Raw genomic sequence first — 23,586 nt, 5'->3', positions numbered from 1 at the left:
ATCTAATTAAATGATTGCATCTGATACTATGTGTTTTGCGTTTATTACTATGTCGCCTCGAACTTGACTTACATAACAAACATTATCGATATGTCATCGTGACTTTTATACATTTTATATATGGAGCACTCGTAATCAATGCAAATGATTTGTTTGTATCAATTATTTGTTGATAAAACTTTTGCAAGTGATTTATTTATAGGTAATTGCAGCGTGTTTGCGATACCGCCAATACTTATTATAAATTAAACAAACTCAGCACAACATTGTTAAAATTTGTTGTTCAATATTATGGAGATTAATAATTGATATGTTATATATATATATATATATATATATATATATATATATATATAATATGTTATATAATAGAACTACTTGAAAAATCGCTCCTTTTTCTAGATTTTTGATTAAAAATGACTTATTAATTCAACTACGTAGTTGTTACATTAAGATGGTTTTTAAAAATCATTTATATGACTATTGGCAAGGTGAACGCGTCGACATTCGTACAAAATCACTTTCACCTTTTATATACCATTCTCTGGAATCGCCATGCGCAACAAAAATCATTCTCAGCATTTTAATGAAATATTTCATAGTAAATTATATATAGTATAGTTTTATTAGAAAATTATACACATTCATATCTTTATTATTTACCATTTAGAATACGTTGGATTACTGATATTTGTCAGATAAAATTGTTTTGGGAAATATTATAGAATACTTTTAATAACAACTCAATTATGTTTGGAAATTCAGAAAGTTAAACTTGTAATTGTTATTTCTGATAATTACTTATAATGAATTTATTCATAAATTTAATTCTAGTAATGTTCAATTGAATGTTGGTTAGAATCGATTTCTCTTATAGAACAAGTCATGCTTATCCACATTGAACGTATCGGATAACACTTTATATGAAAATGAAAAGATGAGTTGGTCTCTAGTTTTGTTTAGATAAATTATGAATTTAGCTACATGATTTAGTAATCTTTGTAATATATTTATAGATTTTTTCACAATTTTTCAAACAATTGCATAAACAAAAAATATTAGAGATAACTCTCATCAGGTATTGACCATGGAATTCATTTTTATTACAATAAATCTATTGACAGTCTTGTGGACGGAAATATGTAAATGAGCAAACTTCTTGGATTAGGATGGCAGTGAATTTTTGTAATGGAATTAAAATTGCTATTCTTGATCACGTCTATTACAAAAGCGATGTTGAAGGCATCGTGTAAGATTTTGTTACCATGGACCAATAGTAATTGTCTTTAAATCATTGGATTGTAGGCGTTGATTAGTTTCACATTTGGTTTACAACATTCTTACGTTAGCTTCCATAAAATATATAGTTTTAAATTGAAACTTTTATTTATGGTCTTATCAAAAGCCTATTATCAATAGATAATTTTTACAATCAATGAGCCAAATTAAATATAAGAGTTTGAGATCAATTTGCTTAGGCTTGGCAAGGATGAACCGTTTCCAATGTGAATTTGAACATCCAGTTAAATTGCAGTGTTTTCTATTGGAATTCATTATTTATATTGTTAAGTTTATAATGATAAATTTGAAATTTCAAATAAAAAATGCTTTCGTTGTCTTTTTTAAGCAAATATAATGTTCTATTTCTATTTCTCAATGTTATAGATGTTGGATATTTGCAAAGCGAATAAAGAAAGTTGCTCGACAGTCTATGCTTTATTTCAATGTTATATTCATAGAATGTTCTTGAGAGTTTTTGCGCGGCCTAGCCATATGAACTTCAACGCGTTTATTTGCAATTATTTGCTCCACTGCAAAGGAACTCCTTCCAGATAAATGTTTATTATTGCTTTACACACCTACGCACTAGAAAATTCTGCCATATTGTAGATTGAAACTCCTGTAAATAAATTGAACTAATTCAAGGCAGAGAGAATTCTGAACTCATTGGAGATAAATCTAGTATTATTAGTTTTACTCCTACGCCTTGAAACTTGTATGCCAATGCAGCGCATTTTAATTGAATTTCACAATTGTTCTTGTACAATTTTATCTATACTTTATTTTATTTGGGACATAAATATTTTAAGCGGATATTCTAGTGTAGAGATATTTAGGTCATTTTTAATCACTGCAATCCATTTTTTCCTATTATTTTTTTCATAACTATCAAAGAAATAAAGTAAAAAAAAGGTATCAAATTTAGGAGTGAGCAGTTGTTGAAATGTGTGGGACATCTCAAAATTCGAATTTTAAAAAATAGTAAACATTGAAATTTGAGGATGAGTCTAATATATACCAGAGAGGAGTCTATAAAGAAGATTCTCTGAAAGTTTTAAGTAAATCGGTTCAGTAGAACTCGAGAAATCATGAGCACCACATTGAAAAAAACGGTTTTGAGAAAAACGCGTTTAAAGTTATGCAAAAGGAATAAAATAGAAGAGGATTATTATAGTCAGATAGCCGTATCTCCAAAAATAATTGAAATTTAAAAAAATCCTCTCGTACAGATATTCGTATTCGAATAGTTAGATAATCTTTGACAATACGATTTTTTAACTTCCCTAGGGTAAGTTATTGTAATGGGCCAAAAATCGAAATTGAAAATTTTTACATTTCTCGACGTTTTGAAGGTTTCTGAACATTTTGGCATACCTCAGACAAAATGGATGTGTGTGTGTGTGTGTATGTATGGATACAAATTTCCACTCACGTTTTCGGGCGTATGGATCAACCGATTTAAATGGTTCAAAAAACATTGGATTACTATTGATGAGGAGATGTGCTGATAAGTTTTTGGCAAAGGCAGGTCCAGCAGTTACGGAGATAAAGAGCAAAGAGTGCAGAAAATAGAAATCGAGTTTTTGAGAGAACGGAGCATCCGATTTGAATGATCTAAAAAACATTCAATTAGTAATGATTGGGAGAAGTGTTTATTAGTTTTTGGCAAAGGCAGGCCCAGCCATTTCGAAGTTACGGAGCTAAATATGTAAAAAAAATCAGTTTTTGAGAGAACTAAGCGTCCGATTTAAATGATTTAAAGAATTTTCTGCTTGTCTTAACAAAATAATTGATTTTGGAAAAAAAATTGTTAGCGCTTTTTTTTTTTAAAAAAATTTTTGCATATCGAAAATAATTCAGATTTTATTTTTAATTTTGACTATAGTCCTAATCTAATATACTTCAAACAAATAATTTCAACTTTGCAATTCAGTTTATATAATTCTTATAAATATTAGACAATGTTACAATATTTATAAAAATCTATATGAAAACATTTAATATTCCGTGATCATTTCGTTACGGTACGGGAAGTTCCAGTAATTTGTCTTAAGGCACGATGCCATACACCCCAGTAGTTTTTGTAATTTTCACACTAGAATACCTCTTTAAATATGTTACAATTTGATAAAAAATGCATGTTTGGGAAACCGTTAAACAACTCTTATCTAGTAAAATTTGGTTTTTAAACTCCTCGAAGAGGGAAAAGAGGTGGGGAGTCACATGGCATCGGCATCGTCAAGCTAGCGGCTAGCGGCTAGCCATACCTCGTCCTCCTGGCACATGTCTGTCAGTCGTTCCGCTCAGTCATAAGCCGAAAGCTGACTCGTGCGCGTTGCGCGCACTCGGATTCTTACGCGTTTTTTACTCGTTTGTTCTGCAACAATTTCATTTAAAAAATCCGTCAAGAATCGGTTCAACTGTGTCAAAAACCATCGCTCTGGGGCCAAATTATCCTGCTGCCTGATTGGAAATTACTATTTTTATATTGAAAACCACAAGTGAATTCGTGATTGTGATCTGTGATATTTAAATATTTTAAACTGTTATTTTTGATAATTGGTACGGTAGTGTTTTTCCTATGAAAGAAAGCAGTATGATGAAAAAGTTGCAGCAATGGGGCTAGAACAATTACCTGTTGGTTACGACATCGTGGAGGACTCTGTGTATATATTTTATGAGCTTCTTGCCAGGATAAATGTACGTTGGTAATTGTAATTGATTAGTTTTAATTGATTACTGGTAGTAAATTATAACCTACATTACAACGTGGAAAGCGGTTACCGGCGTCTAGATCGGGTCGAACGCGCATGCCTGGCCATGGAAGCATCTAGACTTCTTCATTCAATATAACAGGAAATGTCACTTGCTTTGATAATCATTCTGTTTGTATATTGTTAGATAATATAGCGTAATTTTCCTTTAACATGTCTTTGGCCCAGCGCATTCTGTTGAATAACTAATGACCCGTTCCGAAGGACGCGGCTTCCACTTAAAAATTGAAAGTTTCGCGTATTTGGAAATCCACTGGCACTATTATATAGAATCGTGTCTTCTTTTTATTGTGACGAAAAATATAAACTGTTTGACTATATTTTCCATATTTGTATATCGGGATTGCACATGGAATAAATTAAGAATTCTGCCTAGCGACAGATGTAGTGAATCATACGGTTGCGTACGCGTAGACCTTTGAAGAGGTGTGTGTAAGAATTTCTGACGATCGCCGGGGATTCTTAATCTGTGAATTCCAATGACATGTGTGATTCATTGCGATTTCGCTGTAACCAATTTAATGTACAGTACAATGTACCGTATATCCAAACTCACTTGGCATATGAAACTATACCATGCAAATTGTGTGAACAAGTCTATTTCGATTGAAGAGGAGCCACTTGTCATTAAATTGTTATTTTATCATTTTATACATTCGACAAATGCACAACTTCTATAAATTCTTGGCTATTGAAATATACACTTTTTAACTAAAAATTGTAATATTTGAATACTGTTCGGAAATAATGGAGCATTGTAAATTTTAACCCTTGTGAGCCTAAACTTGATGATTCTTTTATAGTAATTTTAACGATTTTGTCAAGAGCACGATTATTGCTAAGATTAACTTAATAAAATATGATAAAACTCGAATGCTTTTAGTTTTTTTTATAAAAAAATTTAAATTTAAGTAAATTATTTCCATTTCGATTTTTTAACTGAATAGTAAAATTGGATTTGTTTATGGAATCCATACTTCTCGGCCTATATCGAGATAAAACATTCACAAAAATATTACAAAATTATTATTGCATAATTTACGTTATATCAGTAATAACAACGGTTTTTACTTGAAAATATGTTTCCAAGTGAAAACAGCTCTTTTCCGGCATTGCTGCACCAATAAAAAGTCAATCATATTAGATTAATTCTAAAATCATCGTATTTTTAAATGATAACCCAATGCTTAATCCATCCATATTTGAAGTAAGGAGAAGTTTCAGCTCAACAGCTCATAAGGCCTAAGGTTCTGATTGCTGTTAAAATATGAGAAAAAAATTCTCGTTGCGTTCTCTCTCATTTAGTTTTTAACCATATTTGAGAAATGAACAATGATTATTTTATAGTTACCGTCATTTTGTTTATTTGTTGTTAAGTTGAATGAAGCAACCTTCGGCAAAGCGTCTTTTAGAAGTATTTGGTTTGAAATGTAATTTCATGCGGTACAAAACAATTCTATATAATGTTCGTGGTAGTTCGTGATCATCTATTAATAATAAATCATCTACTAATTGTATATATATCAGATTTTTTTCGTTTGTGTGTCTTTTCTATTAGTCTACACAGTTTGACGACCACCTCGCCCATGTATTAGTTTTTCTGTTTGAAGAGAGAGTTTAGCGTTCCCTCGTCTCTCTGTTACTTCAGAATTTCATAGCCTCTTGTCGATGAATTTGGCGCTCGTTAAAAATGACAAAATTCCAATATTTCTCCTAAAGCCACTTTCGCGCTTGCCAATTTTATAATCGTTATGTCATTAGATTTGTTGGAAAGACTCCAAACAGTATAATAAAAACGATTCAAATGTGATAGATTGTGATTTAATTTTAAATTGACCTGAATCTGAAACGTACTTTGTTGTATTGTAAATATATCCGGAATAAAATACGCGTATGTAAATTTTTAAACTGAATTTCCTTATTGACACAAATAGCCCAGTTTTACTATAAATTTTATATTTCTGAACGACCGATAAATTTCAATTTATCCTAGTAGAAACGGTTGCTATACAAATTTTTTGATGATACAGAATATTGTACCAAATTATCAAATTGACCGATTATAACACAGATTAGTAATAATTTTGGACAGATAAATTTGTCCGTTATTGACACGATGTATGAAAAATACTTTTTATCATCTCAGAAATATTTTTTTTGGCGTTATTGCGAAAATGATTTAATATTGATTTTTGTCTTCATTGCGAAAACGAGTCAACATCCATTTTTGTCTCTATTGCATTGTTTACGTAAATATTTGACTCTATACTAGATAATTATTCAAATTATTGCACAAGTTTTACTGAATAACAAGTTGTGATAATATTTATGAATTCAATTTAGCGGTAACAAATAAAAACCTAATTATCGAAATGTGTTTTGTCGAACACTTACTTAAGTATACTTTACTAATGTTTCTCTGGAGATGAGTTGTAATTTTAATTTAATTTAACTAAGCAAACATTTAACGGGTTTACAATGTTTTCAGCCATTTGAAACGTGAAATACAATTTTAGTAATCATTCAAAAAAAGGAATCGAAAAATAAAACTAGATGTAATCCCATAGATTTTCCATTTTAATCATAGATCTTGTATTAATTTAAGCTTGATAGGCCAAAACATTGCCCTGAAATTTTTAGTCTAATTCCATGACCTCAAATCTGTTCCTTCCCCACGGTTGTATTTTTTGTTTCTTTTGTTAGCAAGTATTTTAAACAAATAAAATATCATGCAGATTATTATCGGTTTATTTTATTTAAATATATAATATAAACAAATACTAGCAGATACAACAAATAACTTGGACTGAAATGCGTGCGCAAGTTATGTTATTGGCACATTGCAATGTTGGAATAAATGCAAAACATCGGTTGCTATGCGGCTGCATTCGAATTTATTATTTTATGTCTTCTCTAATCATATTATGGGAAAAAAATTGGCAAACGCTCAACTGTTGAAGTCTTAGAAGTTTGGAGAACTCTGGGGTTTAACGATTTTTTATGGCGCATCTTTAGTGGTATTTTATTCTATCATGGTAATAAATAATCAGGTCAAATACAAAAACTAATGGAGATTACCAAATTAGAGACATAACACGAATTATTTAATATAATTGTTTTTTCTTGAACAGCAATCAGAACTTTCGAGCTGTTGTGATAATCCCCTTCTGGAAAAGATTTTCGTCTATATTTGATTTATGTTTATTATTAGAATTTTTCCAATAATGATAAAATATTTCTAATTTGGTGCTGAACTGTCGTGACAGGGGTATTTTCACTAGTGAACACATTAGATCTCTAAATTGATTGATTTGATCCAGACTGTCTGATGTTCAGACATGGAATTCAGCTTTTAGATCTTAATTTCTGTTCGAAAAAAAACTATTAAACTTGTGAGTTACTTGATCAAAATATTTATTTTCAATATTTCTTATTTATTTTTCAAATAAACAAATAACGTCGATTTCGTCTGATCATAATTATGAAGACCTTGAGCGCCAGACAGTTATGGCACGAATAAAGAATTTTTTTCCTGGCAAATTATCAAATGCGTATAAGTTATATATCTGGTCACACGGCAATGCATTTCCTTGTGACATTCTGCAGTTCAATTTATTTGATATGGTCAAGGACAAGAATATGATACAAAATTGTTGCATTACAGACGTAATAGTACAAAGTAATATTATATTAATAAAAAACAACTTTTGCGTATTATTTAAAAGGCGTATTTCTATTTCCTCTACTGTCGCGAATTTCGTCATTTTTACTGACATGCCAGATTTTTATCAAACTCATAGTACAATTTAAACGTCGTTTAATTTGATAAGAAAAAAACACATGCGTGGCTCTTATCAAAATTAAACTTTGAAATTTAATACCAAGAATGTACTAAACGTCGCACTAATCTTACCGAGAAGACTCTTGAATTTATATTTCAAAAGTCAAAACATGAAGAAATTATCTTTATAAAAATGGCAATATCATTTGTGCTAATATTATGTCAAGTAATAAAAAATTAATGAAGAATTATGATGAAATTTTTTAAATCGGTTCATACTTAAGCTTTAACATAACCATATTTTTTATTTACCAATATATATTATTTACATCCTGTTCATTATATGAAGTTATTTCGAAATTATTATTTTAACAAATAAAACAATTAAATGTCGTTCTTTTCAATTTTTTTATATATTCTTCACTTATTCAATGTTTGACTTAATTTATCCTCGGAAAGACTATCAACTACATTCTATTAGTTATTCTGATTTACATGATATAATTATATACAGTTGTTACGCCAGTGGGTAACTTCTATTTGGTACAAATTACTAGATCAAATTAATAGGCCATAATTTTTTTCAAGTCCTTAAATTCTGGTGTAAGGAGCACCAGAGCAACTATTTAATTGGGGCGATTTTCTAATTTGTGATGATTAGTGGATCAGATTATGAAACCAGCTTTAGGCTTTATTTAATTGATCTGATCAATTTTAAACCAAAGTTAATAAAAATTTAAACATTACTATTCCTTTTAGTATTGCTTTTAGGATACTTTATTTTCCTTTTCCTGAACTAGTCTCAACCAGAATTTGAGTCTATTCGCCTTTGAAGAAGTTGCATAAGTGCATTTCATGTCTGCAACCGATATCATTTCTTGTTTTGTGATTGTTTTGAGTTGTGCGGCTTCATGTAATTGAATCCAACAATATGTGTTTTCAAAAAGACAAAACCGATACTAAATATTTATTTAAATGCTGTCTACATGCGACACTCAATGCAACTCGTCTTAAATGCATTTTAATCAATCGAATAAAAAAATATCAAATCATGTTTTTTTTGTATTGATGTTTCGCCTGATTATTATTATTTTTTTTTTGTTTATTTATTATAGACAATCAGAAATACAATTTTCTATGAGTCTATGTGATCCATTAAATATTACATTTAGAGGTATCTTCCACTGAAGAGATTCCCCTGTAGATAATCTATGTTTATAAAATAAATCAATGTTAATAAAATATATCTATGTTAATGAATAATCTATGTTAGTAATATAACAGAGCTTAAATTAAGTTAGTAGATCTTCTGGCCATTTTCTTTTGAACCTTCTAGTTGGATCATGATTGCCTGATTATTAAACTCTGATAATACCAAAGCCAACATCAACTATATATATATGTAATGCTTTGAATGTATCTTTTATTCTTATGGAAATACTGAGTGATGACTTTTACCGATTTCTATTACCCGAATGACCTGGTTATTCTTATGAAAATTCTCTTTACGAGGACATATATTTTCTATTATTATAGATAATACAGAAGTATAATTAAATTTGAATGCACATTCAAATATTTTCTTGTTTTGCATAGTTCGTTTATCTTCACAAATGCAAATATGGAATATTTATAATACAGTGTTTGTTATAGCTTGAAATACTTTTTAAAAGAATATTTAAAATAAATTGCGGGGTAAAGGATTGTACAATATACGAAATGCAGATTTATGTTCATTACTTCTTATTTATCTATTTGTCACTTGTTACTACTTTTTACCTAATTTTGATGTTTTCCTTATATTACATTTATTATGTTTGTTTAATTTCTCTATGATTTATACTGAACTGTTTTATCTCAAGATTTCGATAGTTTTGATTGATATAAATAAATAAATCATTACAAAATGTTAAAACTTGATATTCTATGCAAAACTGCTAATTTAATTGCCTTGTGAATATAAAAATGGTAGTCATTATATTATAACATTAATTTATTAATTTTTATTCAGAAACTTTATTTTCAATTATTTTTAGACATTTATTCGCTCGAATAAATATGGTATATTCACATGATATTTATTTTATTCAAGATTCACATATATTAAGTTATTCATTTTTTTTAACTTAAGTATTTAGTAACTACTAAATAAAATAGTAAAATTTAAAGACTCGAACATTTTTTTACAGAATATAAGTTAAATCAAACTTCATTCAAAATAGTCTTAAAATCTTTTGACAAGCATAAACTTTTCAACAGCCAACCTTAAAATTTAGGGTATTTTCAAGTTGAAACATATTGTGACCTCTAATAGAATGCCTATGTGCTAGAACTTGCACATTTTTATAAAAATTAAGGTGGCCATATTTTTTAAAGTCAAAATCGTGACGCTAAATTTTAGTCTTTCCAATCCATGAGGAGAATGGGGTGATGCTAAATTTTATTTTTTTGAATAAATCATTTATTTTATTAAAATTACTGACTTTTAGTAAAAACTCTCACTCGTTTATGTGCTATATTTTTGGATCTATGCTTTTCTCGCTTTTATTCATCAATTCTTCAATTTTCTCTATTCTCTATATAATTATTTTGAAAAATTGCACTTAGGCTAGGCACTCAATAAGTTCGATTTATTAATTTATAGTTATGATATAAGCATAAACGTTTTATATAACATTTTCAGATATTTGATGGGTAGTTGTAATTTATTATCAAGTAATTTTCGATAATCCGGGACAAATATTGCTTTTAGAAGAACCCGGGACACAAGGTGAAATCCGGAACTGTCCCGGTCAATGTCCCCGATTATGATCACCTTATAAAAATTACTATATTTTTTTTACTTTTAAGGTCTATTCATAAATATTGTATATGACTTTCAATTAGAGTTAGTAAAAAATTAAGAACATTAATAGATATTTAGATGTTACGTTTATTTCTACTATCGTGGACCCGCATTTTCCTGGGGTCAATCAGCGATGAATTTGTGATATACGAGGTTGTCTTCCACATAGGCCGTTACATAACTAAAATATCTTTTATAACTTTGGTACTAATATTTCTAAGGATTGTTTCAAAGCTCATCAAAATAATCCTCCTGAACTACTTACTGTTACTTGTTAGCCAAGTTTCCGTCTCGCCCTTCCGAGTGCCATTTCTGTTGTCTGAAAATCGGTCCGTTCGGCGCATGTGCCATGGAAATTTTATATATATAGAATGGAAGGTAGGCTTCCTACATGTGCACTTAACGAAGATAAAAGGGACAAGCACAGTTCGCTTTTCACATTCTATAATATTACGTCTGGAGATTTTTACAATAATACATTTTAATCCAATTTACACAGTACAAAGTGTATCAGGAAATTCAGTCCGACGATCGTACCGGCTGACAATGGCGTTCCACACGCTCCTCGTGTCATGAGATTTATCGATAATTTAATTTTTATACAAGACATATGTAACATTATATTTTTCTACACGCATTGTCTTTTCTATTGTAATTTTATATCGTGAATTGCCGTTGGTTATGCAATATTAACCTCAAAAGTAATATATAGTTTATCTCTATGCAAGTGACTTCAAGTACTGTGATATATAAATTGACTAAGTTTTGTCTATATTTTTTATTTAAATATATGTAATCAAATAGTAGTAAATTGTAATTGAATACAAAGTGGAACAAATACGTAACATATCATTTTAAAATTAGTGTGTAGAATAATTGTGATATAGTTAAATAATTTAGGAATATAAGATATACAGTAAAATAGTTGGCTGGTTCATATAATAAAAGAACTGAATAAATTTTCTGTTGAATTCAAAATGGATACGTTAGATATGGATTTTTATTTAGACTTCTTCGTAAAGGTAAAATATAAATTTATTAGTAAATTAGTGCGAATAACAATTTATTTAATGGAAAATTATTTTTGATATTTGTGATACATGGTTTATAATGTAAGAAATATGTTTTTTTTATAATTAAACCAAAAATAGTTGGCCTATTGAACTTATTTTTATTTGAATAAACATTATATCAATTTTCTGTAGATTATCCATACTTCTTCGGTTAAGTAAAGTATTTCAAACAAAATTATTAATAATTAATATTTACACAAAAAACTTTAGGTAAATTAATAATCTATAATAAAAACATAACTGCGATAATATTTTGCCTATATTTCTAATGTAATGATCTTTGATATCTGGTTAAATGCAAAAAAAATATATGTAATGTTTTTATAATTAAACGAAATGTAATTATAATGTAATTATAACGTTAATGTAAAATTTACAGCTTAAATTTATTTTAAATTAGAATAAAACTAAATCAATTTTCTGTTGAATTCAAAATGAATACGTACATAGATATGATACTTGGTTACATTTTTTTCCATTATACATATATCAAGATTAATTCAATTTAAATAATGAAAAAATCTTTGCATTTTTTTGCATGTCGAGCTCGTTTTTAGTGGTAAAAAGCTGTGACTTGCAACCACAAAGTTTCAGATTCTAATTTTTGTCGGACAGATTTATATCGAGCAGTAGTGTCCACTCTAATCCATTTCCACTTAGAAATATAGATCCAAGTGAAAAAACACAAACTAGGTTATCACAACTACGAAGATAACCATTGGTTTCCTTCGTGAACAGTTTGTAAATATTTATGTGTAATAAGACATATTATAATTCAGTATAAATAATTATTTCTACAACAATGTTCTTCATCTAATTTGTTTACAAGCTTAAGATGAGTCGATATCTACGTACCTTCCCCGTTACCATTTTGCAAATAACGTGTATCTAATAGTGTGCAATTTACTAAACAAACTCTACGCTAATTTGCTTAACAGAAGCCATTAGATTCGAAAATATTTACCTCCGTAATGGGACTTTATTGTATTAATACAATATCTAATTAGATTACGTGCTTAATCTTCTTGAAACTTCGGTCAGTGGTGGTTCATTTGTTGCACGGAATGCCATTTAGTGATGTGACTTTTATTAACATCGTGCGAAAGTTCAAGGCCGCCCTTGGAATAAACTGGTAACGGAAATTGTGAGCTCTGGGTTGATCAAGTGAGGTCGGCGGAATTTGATGGGACCACCGGCATAAAACTGTGCGAAAACTTTCCGCGAATCGAACAGAAAACAACAGACGATTTACTTTACTATTCTTGGTCTAAATACGAATGTAGGAGACTATAGAAATGTCGTAGACTATACATGCTTGTTTGTTCGGCTTTAGGGAAAGCTAATAGGTGATTACTTCCTTATTTTTTTGAAATTGTAAATGGTGAAGTTAACGAGCAGAAGATAGAGGATACATGGATACATATTACTGCTTCATGTCTAAATAGAAATATGTATCATATTTTAATATTATTGATTATCATATTTATTTGTTGAAATGTTGAACTGACTAGTTAATTAAAAAACTGACTAACTAAAAATTACAAGTTTATTAAGTAAATTATTATTCCAGAGCCTCCTTCTCATCAAACGTCAACATTTAAAAAAAATAAAAAAATGATTTAAAAAAATCGGATAATCATATGAATTTATTCAAAAATACCCAAAAGTATATATTGGATAATGGGAAATTTGCTAAAAATTTACCGGTAGCAATTATAGACCTAAAAAAGCGGATTAAATAATTTTTAACACGATGTCTTACAAACGTTCGAGTTTCGTAATCGACAGAGGACGAAATATCGAATTAGGCTGTATATGGGGTAATAGTGTATGATATCTAGACGAATTTTTAAATACTATAGTATCTATTATACTAAAACATAATTCCTCTTGATTGTGTGTAACTGATCGATACTTTCTTTCGCCAGTATTTGGATATCGGTGAGGACCTCAACGTGCCGGACGATTTCACACAATCGGAGATGCAGACGGGGAAATGGTGGCGGCACCTCGTTGCTGGCGGAGTCGCCGGCGCCGTGTCCAGGACGTGCACCGCTCCCCTGGACAGGATAAAAGTATTCCTTCAGGTAAGGGATAATTGGATCTACGAATACTATATTGTTATTATTAATAATTCTTCTTCTATATACTGCTATAAGTTGGTTCTGGCCCAGTGGTGATATTTTATTTCCTATTGCAGGTTCAAACACAGCAGCTTCGAATAATGGATTGCTATCGATGCATGATGAAGGAAGGAGGTATGACCGGGCTGTGGAGAGGAAATGGTATAAATGTTCTCAAAATTGCACCGGAATCTGCAATCAAATTCGCAGCATACGAAAAGGTATTTCTAAGATTTAAATTTATAAATCTAATTTGCTAGTTTCGTATTTAATACTATTTTCAATCTGATTTTTTCCCTAGGTGAAACGTATTTTACGCGGTGAGGGCAACAGCACGCGAGTTATGGGCATTGGAGAGCGATTTGTTGCAGGAGCGACAGCAGGTTGCATCAGCCAGACTGCTATTTATCCTTTAGAGGTTTTAAAAACGCGGCTGGCGCTCCGAACAACGGGACAATATGCGGGAATCGTAGATGCCGCCAAGAAAATATTCGCCAGGGAAGGACTCAAAAGTTTCTATAGGGGGTAAGATAGATCTTAATTACAAATTGCGATATTGTTAATATATATTTTCTGGAAGCAAGTTCTTTAGATCAAAAGGTTTATATGAAATTAATTCGTCGTATATATTATACATCTAAATTAAAAATATTCATTACCTACTTATTTACAAAATATTTTTATTAGCTATATTTGAAAGAGAACTCTTGCTCTCTTCTTTGCTCTTTCATATAATGAATTCTAAAAGAAACTCTCGATAGTTTTTCTCTTCTTTAATTCAAATTGAATCGAATAACGAAAATGATGAGCAAGTACATCATTATACACCTAGCACCCTTCTCTAAATTTGAAGAGTGAATCCTTCCCATTATTTTATTAATTATATATTATTTTATTTTTACCATTATAATTTATATTTTCTATTTTAGGTATGTTCCAAATATGTTAGGAATAATTCCATATGCGGGAATTGACTTGGCGGTTTACGAGACACTAAAAAAGAAATACCTTAAGACTCATTCATTAAATGAAGAACCTAACTTTTGGTTACTATTAGCATGTGGGTCAGCTTCTTGTACACTAGGACAAGTTTGTTCATATCCACTAGCTTTGGTTAGGACGAGGCTACAAGCACAAGGTAAATACAAAATTGATTTTTCTTATTATGTTTTTACTTTTATCATGTTTATGATTTGTTTGATCACTTTAGTAACGCCTACTCCTGAATCTGGCACAATGTCGGGGATGGTTAAAACAATACTTCAGAAAGAGGGTCCGCTTGGCCTGTATCGAGGTATCACGCCAAATTTCATAAAAGTGATGCCGGCTGTGTCCATCAGTTATGTGGTATATGAATACTCCAGTCGAGCCTTAGGTGTCAACATGACATAATGGATCTTTTCATGACTGTAGGACAATTTCTTTTTAATCATAATCTGCACTTGTACAGAAGAAAATTTATTTATTTGTTTATATCATACTAAGTTATTCGCTCGATTAATCATGCACATAATAATTTATTTCTAGTTTATTTGTATTATATATTTGTACGTTTAGCATATATTTTATTAGGCAAAACTGTTTTTATATTTATTGATATATTTGTGTTATCTAATAAGTATAACAATTCTCAAGTAAATCGAAATATTGCATCTTATTTTAAATGAAAGATCGATATGTACCTAATGTTGCATGACATTTTAAATATTCCTAAAATTTGCATACACAGCCAAGTACATTTCAGACATTTATCAAACTGGTGCTAAATTGTCTGGTTGTACCTAATTGCTAAGGCTAAGGCACAAATATACCAATTAAATCTAATTTGAAATTAATTTTTAGGCATATTGAAATTTACGAATCGAAATTTATATTATAACTTAAAAATTTAACAAAATGCTCTTCTATTGTTCATTCTAAATGGACGGTGCTAGGTATAATGAACTAGAAATGAAAATTTTATCTTATACAAAGACATATACATATATAAATATATTTTTCATCTAGTTGTGGTAAAGTGTCCATGTTTTTACTTCCTGAAAAAGAGTGAATCGTCATGAGTATCGAACTTGTTTAGGGTCAAACCTCTCTTTTACAGAATATTAACTTAAATGCAACTTAATTTTTTATAGAATGATTATTTGAATGCAGTATGAATGTTATTTATATGATTCTATATTAGAATCTTTATTGTATGTTTCTGATAAATGTTTTTTACTTTGTAAACAAAAGTGGTGCTTAAGTTTTCTTTATTTTAAGTAGTTTTTTTTTAAATATCTATACTTATAATAATTATAGGCAATTTTATAATCTGTATAGAGGTAATTCTTAGTTTATATTGTAAGCAAATATTTTGATATGTTTGCAATATAATTTAGTTTTGTGAAAGACGAGGTGGAAATTGGCAATTGTACGTATTAGAACTAGTCTTATGTGACAATAGGCGAATAGAATGTAGTCTGGTTTCTAACATTCCATTTCTGAACTGTTTTTTTTGGTTTAAACAGTTATCATTGATCGGAATTTGCAATATTTTGCCAAAAAAGAATTTGTAAACAAGGATATTGTATGTAACATGGACTGAAACTCATGACCCAGTGATAACTACTATAATGTAATTAGATAGCAAATAATAATTAATATGAATTCTTTCAAATATAAAACATTTATGCATTTTTTCATGATTTATTCAACCGTACCTAGGACACAATGAATAACGGTAAAAAAAACTTTTTTATATTATAGTTTCATTTATATTACATTTTGATTTAATATATCGATTCCATCTTTCAAATTTATTGCTATAATTGCATTTTACATTTAACTTGTTGTTCTATCAGAATATTTAACAGAGTTATTAAATGAATCTGTTAATTACAATCTTTAGAAATAATTAGGATTTTAAAATTTGAAAAGATCTGTGTGCATTTGAGAACACTAAGTGACCTCTTGCTTGTAACAGATATTGTCTATTGTTGGTTCTTTAAAGAAACAAATTTACTATTTGATCTTAATTGTGGTTTTATTTTAACACCTACATTCCCCATTAAAAATCACACTTTTAGTAATAAATTTTAGCGCGAATACAAATACAAATTTAGACTTCAATTGGTTTTATAAATGGGTTTAGTTTTCACTTCCCAAAGGAGAAATTTATTGTCATAAAATCTGATTTGCTATTTTTTTTTTCAATATTTCAAATCAATTGCAATTATTTTAAATTAACACGATTACAGATGTTTTGAAGTTTTGTTGTATACAATTGGTAATTGCATTGAATAGTTGAAAATTTTGTAAACAGAGTTGATTCAGTCGATTGTATTTTACAAAATGCAACTTACACCTAGTTTTTTATGATATTGCATTGAATAGCAGTATGCTGCTTTTGTCAATGTTATAAAATACATATGTGATGCAAAACGTAAACAAAATATAAACATGTGATGTCGTCGAAGTGGGTATGAAAACGGGGCCTATTATGTTGCATTGAAATTAAAACAATTTGGACGTGCGCTTGAATAAAACTGGTGTGTTTTAATTCTTCGTCGATTTTAATCGGTCGCCTGAAGAATTTTCATCACGATTGCCAAAAGAATTTATTTGCGATAAGGTACCGCGATATGAATGATGTTGCATTGCTGAAGTTCCGCAAAAATCTACTCGAGTTTAGTGTTAAACGGTAAATCTTGTCGGGGACATGTATGTCACACTGATTGTGTTGCATACACATTTTTAAAATGTTAAAACGCACGTGCTCTGGTTGCTGATGATCGAATTCCCCTGGTGAAATGTCGAATTGTGGGAGTCATGCGGAGTACTTGACCCCGCTTCAGTTTAGTTAGAACAAACCGATCGCGAAATTCACATCGATCGATCGAATTTTCATATAACAGTGTTATTGATTTGGATGTTTAATAAAATATGTATTTGTGCTCGTGTCCCATGCAGTGCTCTGCGGCCACCATCAGGGCGTGCGGAACTCTTGTGTCCAGGATGAAGCGCTCCGCTAGCTGCTACGAGGTAAGATAAATGATAAATGATATAATTTTATCTTGCTAGTAGACATTATAACGAAATAATTTAAACATGTCCTTTTCATAACCTTGTATCTAGATGTGCGTAGACTAAAAGCGAGAAATACTTCTAAAATTTGAGAATAATTTGAGAATCCTAGGCAAAAAATTATATGCACACATTTGACGAAAAATATATTACTTTATTGGTGATATTATTGCAGCTTTTTCCCAAACACACTATTTTGTGAGGTCCAGTAGGTTTATCCCAATCGCCAGAATGATCTCTGAATATATGGAATATTATAATAAACCTGGGTGGATTCATTTATAATTGATTTAACTTTTTTATTCTCTATTTATTTTATTGTTTTTATCAATATCACGCTTATATTTATTATTAGTTGTCGTTTGCTGATTTCTTATTTATTTAACAAATCAGTGTCAGTGAGTCAATCGGTTCAGGCCTACTTCGAACAAAATAGATTGTTAATTAGAATCGATTATTATTCCGTCCATGCTGTACGTGTAATAAATATATACAGGCAGTTCTTTAAGTCATACAAATGAGCTTGACGAAAGGATATTATTCTTAATAAGTATTATTCTTAATAACTTGATGTTTTGGGTCTTATCATTATTGAGGACTAAATTATTTTCACAAAACCATTTCGTTATTTCTGGTTATGTCAGAAATAACGAAATGGTTTTGTGAAAATAATCTAGTCCTCAATAATGATAAGACCCAAATCATATCTTTTTGTACAAAAAATCGTTTATCCAATAATATTACTTCTTTAACCATCAATAATTCAGCATATAATTTTTCGCAAGTATCAAAGTTTCTTGGTATCCACATTAATAACAATTTCAAGTGGTCTGATCATATCTCTATCTCACTATCATCAACTTTATCTGGAACATGCTTCATGTTGCGCACCCTAAAACCCAAACTTGGTTTAAATTGCTTACTTTTAGTTTATTATAGTTTATTATAGCATATATTATTTTAATTTTCCTAGTTAAACTTTTTAAAGAATTAGCTTTTTTATGACATTACTGAATTTTCTCAATTTGATTTCAATAACTATTTTCTTGCATAATCCTTATCTTTTATCTATGTAGTCTGACCATTTGATCGCCTGTACAACCATGTTTTTTTTAATTTTTTTTATTGCTATTTTATTAATTTAAAATTTTTTACGGTTTTAAATGAGTATAACTTTCAACCTTGTGCAAGAATTTTGAGCGTGACTGGTGGTCAAATAGACTTTAATATGATAAACTTGATGATAAACATTGTATTTAATGTTCGAATGCTTTTTTTCAGCTCTTTTTTTCAGAAGCGAAATTCGTGCAGCTACTATGATTATTATAAAATTACTATCCTTTTAATAATAACTATGAATAAGCTTGACAAAAGCCTGAAATAATATCTATTATTATTGATTACGGCTTGCTTATGAATAAATAAATAAATAAATAAAACTCTTATTAAGTATTTTACTACTACTCTTATAGAATTTTACTCTTGCTCTTATAAAATCTTGGGAAATTTTAATTTTCCTCTTATCAAATTTTACTCTTACTCTAATCAAAGGTTACTCTTACTCTTGCGAAATTATTTACTCAAGAGTAAGAATAAAATATGATATATGCGAATAGATATTTTGCATAATCTCCCATACCATCACCAATTATACAAAATATATCGTATAAAAAATCTTATAAAATAATATGATGATGAATAAAAACGAAGTGCTCGTCCGTGTTCACGTGTTTACTTAAAATGATCAATTATTTCGTGAGTCATAATCGGTCGTGCGGAGTTCGGCCGCCTCCTTCGCCCGTACCTGTCCGCCGACACCGGCGGCGCGTTCGGCAACTGCCGGCGGTCGGTCGGCGGTCGGTCGGCAGTCCACTCGACGCCGCAGCGTTCGGCTGTCACATACGCGCACGTTACGGAACATAACATCAACTGAAACATGAAAAATGGTTAACTTAAAACCGTAAAGTTACTGTGAAAATACAATTAAGACATTTTCAAATGTTTGTTACGTTTTTCCCAGTGCTTAGGTATGTGAAGTGCCAATTTTCCACTTGTTAGATAATGAACAACAGTCCTATGTTGTTGTTCGGTGATGTGATTGTTAACAAGGATAATGTAATAAGTGTCAACTTTGTTTTGAACACGTGCAACAAGTTATCCTGAAATGGCTTACGTTGTTTGGAGGGTTTTGATGAAGAAATATTGCAAGGTTCGATTAGGAATACAACGCAATCCGAATTTGGTGAGTCGATGCTTGTTGATTTTATATATGTCCATTAAAATGAAAATTATGTCTCCAAGAGCAAGGATAATCAATGAATTGTCTTATGACAATGTCGTAATAAGCATGTAATAGAAACGTTCAATGTATAAAAGATGTGACATTTTGGACACAGTTGGTTTTGCCATTTTTAACTTTTTGAAGGAGTTTGCTTTCGCGAAAAATCCGATTTACTAATTTTCTAGATGTTTTCTCTTTTTTTTGATCGAATTAGACAAAATTTGATGAGCGTTTTGCCATGTTGCATTTTGTTGACATTTTCTCAAAATCGGCTGGACCGATTTCAAAAATTTAAAAGCCATTCCATGTATCTCGATAAAGAACTAGCGTTTGTCAATTTTGTTGCGATGATCAGCAAAGCCGTCTCTTTGTGATTTTAATTATCGATTTTTTTGCCAATTTTGCTGAAACTTTTTATAACGATAAAATTCGTAGTCTGAAACTACATACTAAAATATTATAGGACTACGATAAGCGGTTGTATTATAAAAATTCACCAAAATTTGGAATGGCGCCCCGCTCTTATTGGATTCTAATCAGAATCTACGCCGGAACATATGAACGTTTTGTTTCCTAGGCACTACTGATTACAGTTTACTTTCACACTTGAAAAATACATCTTAGAACCCCTACATAAATGAAATTGAATATTTATTTTTTTTAAAAATAATTTAATGCATACAGATATTATAAATATGTTTAACGAGACATCAATTGGAAATTGTTTTTGATAATTTTTTATTAAAAGCAAGAATATTATTTTTAAAATAATCATTTGAACCAATTTCACCAAAATAGTTGAATCTCAATTCTTATAGATTAATTTGATTATAATCAAATTAAAAAATTAAATTAAATATTCCTTAAGCCAAAATGCTACTTACATATAGTTATATTTCAATATTGTTCATCTTCATTCGTATTTAAAAATAATATTATGTTAACAGTACAAGAAATTGGTTTAAAAATATTTTATTGGTTTAAAAATATTTTATTATATATTTATTAATTCAAGCGGAAAAAACTTCTTTCGATCGAGGCGTTGAAATCTCCAGAGCATTATGTTTATATGCGTTTATGATACTAGAAGTTTCTTATTAAATTTAGGAAATAGATTCAAGTTCCTTTTCCATATGAAATGAATGTATCTTAGATAGTTATCAATTGTTTCATTGAGTTACAATTTACCATTATATTCGTAGCAATATTAATATGCCAAGAATTGCACAATGTTTATAAAAAAGTTGCAATCCATGCACTATCATTGCATAGGAATGAATTCCTCTTCGTTTATTAACAATTCTACTAGAATGAAACATTTAAAATTATCTTAACACATAAAATCTGATTGTTGAAATAAATAAATAATAATAATAATTTAAAACTGACAATGCAGTTTATTTTATAATGTGAATTAATTTATTTCATCGTGTTTGTTTCTTTTGTCTGATTATATTTTTATACGCACGCGTGCGTTAAATTCGGCATAAAATCACATATGGCAAAAATAATTCATTGTTTTTAAATGAATAAATGAAAATAAGTATGATTGCAAGGTCAGTGGTAAAAAAACAAACTGTCTGTAATAATTTTATTATTATGTTTGCAAATATCGTTCTAGAATATGCAAATAAATATGAGCATGCTTTGACTACGGTATATAATTTGCCTGATTTGCACTATGGTAATTAGTTGATGCGATATTAGTATTACGTACGAAAAACAGGCTCGTTGAACATGCTAATAGAATAAAATTAAATTGTAAGTGGCATTTTGCCTTAAGGTAAGTTTCTGTTCTAAAATTGTACTTTATTCAAGCGTTGACGTCAACTGTAATCAGTAGCTATCTACCAACCAGCACAGAACGTACATTTGATTTGGCACAGATTCTGATTAGAATTGCTTAAGCGCTTGGGGCAAATCTAAACTTTGATGATTTTTCATAATTCAACCGCTTATGGTAGGCCTATAATATTTTAATATGTTATTTCAGTTTCATCAAAATCGTCAAAAAAATATTTCACACATTCAATTACGAAACTTGGCCGATTTTAACCAAAACTTAATAAACGTGATTCTCAACCAATATCTTTCGAGCAGTTTTTGAATTTTTGCTGTTGGTTGAAGATTGTAGCCTAAAACGTCGACGAACAATTTTACACTTTACCAAATTTGGTCTCATTCGATTCAGAATTACCTCAAACGTCGGAAAAGCATAAAATTAGCAAATTGGATTTTTTCGCGAAGATAAATTACTCCTTCGGGAAGTGCCAAGGATGACTAAATTTAATATCAAATGCTGAAAAATATAAGGTTTGTTCCTTGTTCTTCAAAAATATCACATGATCATATTTGTACCAATTTCTTCATTTACAAGTTTATTGAATATAGTCTGATCTACATTGCATATATAGAAAAGTTGGTATAATATTAGGTTTGACCATCATTTTCAGGTTATTTGTAAAATGGGTCAAAATGTAGGAAGCTACAAGGACAGCATAAAAATAAAGTTTGTTACATAATAAACTACTTTATTACGTAATTTTTGCAACGTTTGTTCACATGCTATCTAGCTTGATTCTTTTGTTTTTATATTTTCAATATAAATTACAATCTATGTTATGCTCGACTTTTAATAAATGCAATAATATTTAACTGTAATTTATAAGGGTACACTGCAACATATCATATTGTAACTTGTTCATTATGATTGCGATTGCAGAATTTTATGTATTGATGAGAATAAATTAGTGACCATTGGCTATTTAGATTGAAATTTTTGAGAAGAATGGAACAAAGGTTTTATAAAGCTCCTGTTTCTGATCTACTCATGGCATTTGTCGTTTTCTCCATTTTATTCGAAGCAGTCATTGTTTTATAATCCCTGTTTTTTGTTGAAATTATATATCCTCTTCTATATCATTATCTATTATACAACAATAATTTATTCCAAGTTTCATGTAATTCTGCTCATCAGACCTCCGTCTACCGTTGGCCTATGAAAAAGTATTGTACCTACCATAAGTAATTATTTCGAAGCCGCCGTGTGCGGTAAGTCATGCGCAAAAAAGATCAAGGAAATAAATAAAAATAAGTATCTATTCGACATTACACAGGTATTTACTTTTGAAGAATATCTGAAGAGAAAAACGATATTGTCTTTTAGTTCGCTTGAGTGTAATAATTACCGAGTGTAAGAACACGCTCACAGCTGATTATAATGCTAATCCGTGATATTGGATTTCTCTGACGATTGTGATTATGGGAAATCATTTTTATTAGATATCTATCTTCCTGCTACGTTATTTCAATCAAATCAAGCTTCGGTCTTTATTGGTGAGGTCTGTATGCCATGGCTGGCTGAGG

General features: G+C 29.8%; 1 protein-coding gene across 3 annotated transcripts in view; it reads left to right on the top strand.

Moving 5' to 3' along the window:
• The window catches only part of LOC113366645 (calcium-binding mitochondrial carrier protein SCaMC-2-like), a 35,013-nt gene extending 18,432 nt beyond the window's left edge, over nt 1–16,581 (top strand). The window contains exons 5-9 of one of the 3 annotated variants that reach the window (XM_026608284.1): nt 13,683–13,841; nt 13,955–14,098; nt 14,179–14,402; nt 14,807–15,015; nt 15,088–16,581. In XM_026608284.1, the coding sequence (XP_026464069.1) occupies nt 13,683–13,841; nt 13,955–14,098; nt 14,179–14,402; nt 14,807–15,015; nt 15,088–15,269 (918 nt within the window). In that variant the 3' untranslated portion in view covers nt 15,270–16,581. Of the gene's footprint in view, nt 1–3,889; nt 3,982–13,682; nt 13,842–13,954; nt 14,099–14,178; nt 14,403–14,806 lie in introns of those variants that run through there. The other 2 variants (XM_026608285.1, XM_026608283.1) reach the window with 2 other exon arrangements.
• Nucleotides 16,582–23,586: the final 7,005 nt, after the last annotated feature.

Source organism: Ctenocephalides felis, unplaced genomic scaffold (assembly GCF_003426905.1).
Source record: "Ctenocephalides felis isolate EL2017-DRISC unplaced genomic scaffold, ASM342690v1 CF-g0.4_SCAFFOLD_01170, whole genome shotgun sequence".
In the NCBI taxonomy this organism is placed as follows: domain Eukaryota; kingdom Metazoa; phylum Arthropoda; class Insecta; order Siphonaptera; family Pulicidae; genus Ctenocephalides; species Ctenocephalides felis.
The sequence above is the reverse complement of the archived record's forward strand: the minus strand, read 5'-3'. Positions and strand labels throughout refer to the sequence as shown.